General features: G+C 38.8%; 1 protein-coding gene across 1 annotated transcript; it reads right to left on the bottom strand.

Annotated features, from left to right (window-relative positions):
- Positions 1-395: 395 nt before the first annotated feature.
- SARC_03242 (hypothetical protein) lies at positions 396-2093 on the bottom strand. The gene has a single exon (XM_014302966.1). It carries the CDS (start codon positions 1984-1986, stop codon positions 676-678), a length of 1311 nt encoding a protein of 436 aa, XP_014158441.1. The 5' UTR covers positions 1987-2093; the 3' UTR covers positions 396-675.
- Positions 2094-7798: the final 5705 nt, after the last annotated feature.

The following is a 7798-nucleotide window of genomic DNA, read 5'->3' on the forward strand; positions in this document are numbered from 1 at the left end:
GCTGCCGGCTTGTAGAAATAGACATAACCAAAATAGTGAAGGAAAAATAGAAAATTGGGAATACATTAGGATCAAAATTGGTAAACTTGGTAAGGTATCATCTATTTATGTTTGAGATGTCTCGAAACTCGACAATTCGGCTTAATAACTCATTATTTGTGTACACGGGCTGCCGGCTTGTAGAAATAGACATAACCAAAATAGTGAAGGAAAAATAGAAAACTGGGAATACATTAGGATCCAAATTGGTAAACTTGGTAAGGTTTTATGTTTGAGATGTCTCGACAATTCAGCCTAATAACTCATTATTATTTGCGTACACGAGCTGCCGGATTGTAAGAAATAGACAGAACCAAAATAGTGCGGGAAAAATAAGAATCTGAGAATACATTAGGATCAAAATTGGAAAGGTATTTATTTAAGTTTGAGATATGTCTCAAAACTCGACAATTCAGCTTAATAACTCATTATTTGTGTACGGGCTGCCGACTCAGCCGAAAAACTTCAAATAATGGAATAGCTTGCATTTTGCCTGTTTTTCTACGACTAGTTACTGTTTTACCTCTCTCCTACCTCCCCTCTTAGCATAACTGTACTTGTCGGGTTACTCTGTAACTAAATTATATTAACAATGGCGCATAATTTTTTTTAACGTATAATATAAGGGGACAGCACTCATATAAATGCCGCTTGTTGGTGAGTTTCTGCTCTGAGATTCCTTAGCACCTCGAGTCTTTCTTGCAACCTAGAGTTCTCCGCTCGAAGTTGATCTTTGGAAGAAGTCAACCTTTGGCTTCTCTCTTTAAGCTCTGCCAAATAAACAGCTGCACCCTTCAGTATTTGCAGCTGAGTAGGAGTACCAGAAGCCTTAAGGGAAGGGATAACTTCACCGAGATGGTTGAAAGTAGAATTGAGATCCTCTCTTCGCTTCCTTTCCAGCTCGTTGTGCAACTGCCTCTTTCTTTCTGAATTCCTCTTAGGATAGGGCTGATGTCTCTTAGCGGAATCCAAGGAAGAAACACTACTCGTCGACGAAGTTTTCACCAATCCTTTCCGTTGTGAACCTTGATTCACCGATGTCGTTTGTAGCGCTTTCACAGGAGACTGATTGAGTGGAACAATCGTATTAGCTGCAACGTTCTCAAGCTTCACCGTGGCAGGTGATGTATATGTGTTTTTAACTGTTGATAGCGGGGAAAGTGATACTAGAGGTGGGATACCACTAGAGAGAGGTGGTATTGTGTTTTGATGGCTCATATTGTTGGCTTGTACAGCAGCGGGTGCTGTGTATTTCAAGGAATCTAAGCTTGTAAAACTATCAGAAAACAAACTAATGGTGGGCTTTTCCATAGTATCAAGTGGGTTCATGGACCCCATGTCGACATCAGACTCCAACCTCGCCATGTTGCCATACAAACTGTTAAGCTTGAGCATACTAGGATCTATAGATATCATGCCGTTATCTACACTGCCGTTAGTACGTATTAACCTGCTAGAGTTAATAGTGCTCACGAAGTCATCAACAAGCATACCGTCATTCATGCTACAATCACTCCCGCTACTTAGAAGACCGACTTGTAACGCGGACTCGATATCTTCCAGGTTGTCGAGATCAGAATCTTGATTAGTAGGCTCAGATAGGTTGAACATAGCCGCAGAAGTGGAGTTCAGGGCTGAGTCAATCTGATCGAGATGCCAGGCATTGTTGAGTCTATATTCCTGTTTCATCAATGGACTCTGTGGCTCAGGAGTATTGATACCAGAATCGATGAAGTCACAGCTGTACCGCTCAGGTTCTTTCTCCCTCAGAGAATTTAGATGGTCCTCCATGTTCAATGGTATGTTAGTAGAGAAGTCCAAGTCCGCCCCACTAAATTCCATGTCTATGTGAAACGACTCTAATGCATCCACTTTGTAGGGATTCGTCTCCAAAGAGTCTTTCCAGGCTAAACTTACGTCGAGTAGGTCATTATCAAAAACGTCCATTTTGACCGCGTCTGCTTGTGTAATAATCGTAGTATGCTATAAGCAGCAGGTGAAGAGGTAATCGCCAGTAGAAGGAATAAGTATTCACAATTTTCAGATACCTTCTCGCAGTGATTGTGAATTCCAACGTATGACAGACGGACCTATATATATAAAATAGACAAGATTCTGTCCTTCCACTAATCCGCTTCTTTCTAATAAAATCAATAAAAACCATGTCCACAACTCTCAAATCTCAATGTTTGCCTTTTTTTTAATGTTTCTCAAACAGAACACCAGGCCCACTGGTCCAGACTCCGGAGCCCAGGCTACGTGTCCTACAATAGTGGTAGAGAAAGCCCAAGGCCCTAAAAGCCCTTAGGCCAAGGCCCAAAGGGCAAAGAGCCACAGGCTCCACAGACTCAGAGTCAAAGTTTCGAGTCCTCGTCTCCTCGACCGAATATCGTTCAAGCGACAGCCTTTTCTCTCTAAAAATTAAACTGCGCTCTCGTCTCTCGCTTTTTTATTTTAAAAAGAAAACGAAAAACAAATATGTATTTATTTTGTTTTTTAAAATTTTATTTAAAATTTTAGACTTGCCGGGTCGGAGCCTTCAGCGGCCAGTCTCAGCCTAAATGTTTTGTATTTATTTTCATGATGGAGTCACATCAGCGTTCAGAGTTCAGAATTCAGACTTCAGACTCATGTCTCACACAAAGCCACTATCGGATTATCCACAGTTTCTTGAAAAAAATTTATTTTAAATAAGCAATGAAAGGACTAAAAATATATGTCCGCGAATCCGTCTCCGCCTCTCCGTCAGTCCGCCACTGCTTTTTTGGTAGACTCTGCGGCCTGCGTCTGTCTGTGCCTGAGGCGAATTTTCAATAAAATGCAGAAAAGTCAAATCTATCTTGAGATTCAGCATCACTTTTAGGGCTCCTGCTCTGAAAAAATTCCCACGTGATACAGGTTTCGCTCTGTCCAATGGAACCATTCTTTGCAGAGTTAATTTACCTACATTTAATTTTTTTATTTGTTTCTATCGAGTATCATCACAGGACACGGAGTCCCGGACTCACACACACAAGTAGAGCTGCTCTTGCTTGACCGCTCCTCTGTCTACTGTCGTAGAAGTCTGTCTCTGAGAGAGAGAAGAGCAGGAAAATAATTTCGGGCAATTTTGGTCCTGTCAGTCTCCAAAAGGGCGTCCTGGTGTCATTCCAGTGTCCCGGGCTCCAGGCCACAGAGTGCGACTAATTTGGTGGCTAACCCAGATCTCATGCACCATAAGCTTTTCTGTTTAAATTTCCAGAAGGCTATGAAAAAAATTACAATATGTATACGTTTTATTTGGATTTGGTAGAACTGTTTTGTATCAACAATTACTTGCTCGCATGTAAAAGGCAATCCGTTTAAAAAAAACCACAACAAATCATTGTACATACTTCTATTCCTATGCAGCTTAACTTTAAATAAATAATAAGGGCTGTTTGGTGTCCTGGATTCCTGGGCTCCTGGCCCCTCAGAGAGGTCACCGGGTGGCCCACTTTAGTCGCTGTATCACTGGTTCCAGGTGGTACTGCTATCGAGACTCGAGAGTATGTATTTACATAGTGCAAATAATATGTATTTACTGCCCCGTCGGCCCGTCTGCCTGACCAACAGTCTATGACTCTACAGTCTACAGTCTACACTCTACGTCTACAATTCTACACCCTACGCCGGCCTAAGCCCAAGCTTCAAACGGGAATTTACTGACCACTTCTTCCCATCAATCATTCCTGAACCACTACAGCGACTATGAGAGCCATACCATATGTTCATACCTTGTATCATACATATTTGCCATTTTTGAAATAAATAATATTATCCCTAAGACCTAAGGTTGTTTGTCTCCAGTCTCCAGTCTCCAGTCTTTAGTCTCCAGCGGTACAATTTTTTTATAGCGATTGTATGATTTTTTCTTGATGATTTTTTGTTGTTGCTTTTTTGTCTACTTTGTAGCTTTTGAACGTTCCACCTTTTCATTGGCTGCACAAAAGATTGTAAAAAAGGTTAGTGGCACGCGTGTGAACTTACCGTAGTTAATGAGACGTGAGCGTCCTTGTCCAACAGTGTACAATGCCCATCCATCAGCCATCACTCTAACTGTCAAGTTTCAACCAGTTAAAATCTCACACCAAAAATTCCTTAGAGCCTTAAAATTTGATTTTCTTGTTATTAGACAAAGAGCCTTTCTCTCTCCATCCTACTAACCTAATTGGACGCGGACGTTCGGTCTAGACTCTCTAGAGTAGAGAGAGGCTGAGAGCTGGATCACTGTCAACTCTTTCTAGAGTAGTGTCTACTGTCTCTCTCAGTAATAGACTAGTAGCAGAGAGAGTGTCTACCCTCCCCCCCCCCAGAGACTGCTCAGGAGTCTGGAGTCAGGACTCAGGACCCATAAGTCCTAACCCATTATATTTTGTTTTAAAAAAACAAAGTATGCCATGGCCCCGCCAAGGGGAGGTGAAAATCTGATTTTCACACTCCACAGACCACAGTCCACAGTTCACAGTCCACACCACACCTTCGATTTTCTCTCTTCATTTTGATTTGGGGCTTATTGAAATGAAAACAAAAAAAGTTAATATGTAGAAGAAGGTTATAAAATCAGAAAAATGTTTCATACTGTGTTTGTTAACTATGTACGTATTTTTTAATATTATTCAGTAAATATTTCCATAGTAGTATTTTTAAATATCGTTTATTGGCTGTATATATAACAAAAATGATCATAGGAAGTTTTGAACTTTTGAAATACCCCCTAAAACAAATACAAGCCCATTATATTTTCAACCAATCGACCTAAGATATTTCATAGAAAAATATATAAATATTATCTCATATGTTAGCTTTTAAAATAATTCTGTATATATATATTTAAAAAAAAAGAAATTTAAAGCCCTACTGTAAAATGAATTTATAATAATAATACACGACTAAAAAGTGAAATTCTATTTTTTTAATAGCACATATAAAAAAGAGAGTACAACTTTTAGTATTTTTTAAAACAATAATTGATATTTTTTGAAAACAAAAAATTCAAATACAAGAATCCTTTTTGTAAAGACTAAAGAACTTTTTTACTTAAAAAAATAGAAGAAGACTTCTTGAAGTTCAACCACTTCAAAGTGTCTTCACAGTTCAGTGTTCACACTTCACAGACTTCACACTGCAGACTGCGGAGTGCAGTGCTAATGTCAATAAGTTATATTTAGTGTAAATAAAGGTTGAACGTTATCCTGTATTTTTTCAATTTATAAACGGATTAACTTTTATACTAAAAATTATATGGTCGAAATCGTGAATTTTGCACTTTCGGGCTATGAAACTAAAGTTAACCAATGATTATCTGACAAATTTATTTTGTGTAAATTTAAGTTTTTTTTTATAAGACGCGGTTGCAATGACATTTAGCATAAATTTATAACGGGCCAAATGACACATAGAGCGCGAATATTTAAGACAATATATTTGACCTGAAAACCTACCTGACTTGAGTCAAAATATGCATATCAGTTATAAATGTTGACCGATAACCGTTATTTTTTCAAACTATAAACGGTTTAACGTATAACTTTTTGACGTTAGGTGCAGTGTGCACAATGCCCGCAATCCGTCGACTTCGTCAGAGTTCAAATTCATAGTTCAAGACTATTTCAAATTTTCAAGTCCACAACTTCAGTCTATCAGGTCCAGGACTCCAGGTCCACACTCCTGACTCTATAGACGGTCAGACCACAGCTGATTTTTTTTACCTCGGATTCCAAATTTCCAAGTTCTGTCAACAAGTTCCTTATTTGAGAACGGCAGGCGAACAGAGAAGAGAACTTAGAGAAGTCCAAACGAGAGTAAAAGAGTCGAGAGTTATAACTCCTAACTCTCTATTATCTAGAAAGTACATACCAATATATCAGTCATCCAATCCATACTTAGCTAAAGAGCAATTTATTGTAAAAATCAAGAGTAGGTGATATATGGTAGATTACATGGGTGCCGGTGAGGGGGTGGGGCAGGTGGGCCCGGTCGGGTCAGGGCCGGGGTGGGGCAAGGAGCCCTGGAGTCTTAGACTCTGAGTCTGGAGTCTGTGGACTCTGAACTCTGGAGCAGGAGATCGAGGAGTTACGGGCCGCCTGGGAGTGGGGGTTCTCAGTTTGAGTTTTTGACTTCTGAGCTTTTTTATAGGAGCCTTCGTTATTGTAAAAAACCAGAATACCTAAATTGAACGTAAGCTTTAACATAGCATTTTAATTTGTAATATAATTTTTAACATAGCATTCTAATTTGTTTTTTTAAAATAAAAACGGAAACAATGTTCTGTAAATTTGCATTTTCACTCTCTTCTGACTTCTCACTCTGTGTTGATTTCGCTTCCGTGTGCGTAGTATTTACTGTCGTTGTTTACTAATACATACTTGTTAGAGGTTGTACTTTTTTTGGTATCACAAAAACAACAAAGTCTTGACTTCTTTCTTTACCTTTTGTTTTGGTCTTAATAAAAAAATTAATCACATGACAATTGATGGTCACATGTGAATACTCTATATTTAATTAGTAAAATAGTCTATTTATAATTTATATTGTCTATGCTCTCGGAGTCTCGGTACTCGGTCCGCCAGCCGCAAGGAGACTTGAGAGAGAGAGATCACATTCACGGCTGGGAAACTGCGGGGACTTGAAAGCAGGGGCAATTTATTTGTTCATATTTAGACTTTTTTTATTAAACTCCCCATCCATCTACCAAGGGGATAAAATCGGGATGAAAATAACAAAGCGTTCCTGGTTAGCTAAATCCGGATTTCTATTTATTCCCAATTTGTTTTTGGCATATTTCAAGATTAAGTATTTCGTAAATGATCTGCGAAGACGCCTAGGTCGTAGTACGAGTAGAACACCTTCTATGCTTAGTTCAACACTACATCGGAAACCTTCAAAACGCGATTATTGGGTCTAAATATGCATAATTAGTAAAGTTTCAATGTTGTCACGTACAATTATTGTCCAAACAATATCGTATATGCATTCGTATAACGGTAATGTAACCTACAGCTGCTAAAATCGAGGAAAAGTGTGTTTATATCATTTGATGTGCCATCGATCGATTGCACGATGAATCTCGTTTCCTGAACTTTTTGTCAAAGTTCACTACATATTCACCCACAAACGATTAAAATCACATTATTATGGTTCAATTATGATTATGTAAGCATAACGAAGGTCTGAAAACCATAACGAAGCTATATATTTGAATACGCACACCAAATGGTCCAATATCTAGCATGGTCGAAAAGTGCACAATCCTAATTATTCTTCAACGCATTAACTTGGCGCCTTCGCAAAATTCTTTTGAAATGTTTTTCAAAAAGTGTAGAAAAAAATATTGGGACTATATCCAAATCCGGATTTAGTGAATTAGGGTTACTGCGTTAAAATCGTGTCCCCATAGTACTTGGTCGGGGTGAAAAAACGAATATGTAAAAAAAAAGTATTAGATATCTCAACCGGTACACGCCCTTAGCCCTATCACCATGAAACACACTCACGTATACACATTCACAGAGTCACATACACTCACATTCACACACACACACACTCTCTCTCGCACACACACACACACACACACACACAATCACGTTCACACTCACTTTCACACTCACTTTTACTTACACGTTCGCGTTCACAGTCACACTCTTTGAGTCTCAGTCTTAGGCTCATTCAAACTCAAACTCCTTCAAACAGTACCCTAAGTAAATCAGAAGCCTTAAATGTGTAACGATTTGATAGGTAT

This window comes from Sphaeroforma arctica (assembly GCF_001186125.1).
Source record: "Sphaeroforma arctica JP610 unplaced genomic scaffold supercont1.161, whole genome shotgun sequence".
Taxonomy (NCBI): domain Eukaryota; class Ichthyosporea; order Ichthyophonida; genus Sphaeroforma; species Sphaeroforma arctica.

Excerpts from the sequence above, each read along its gene's own strand:
- SARC_03242 (XM_014302966.1), bottom strand. The coding sequence starts at position 1,986 with ATGGACGTTTTTGATAATGACCTACTCGACGTAAGTTTAGCCTGGAAA.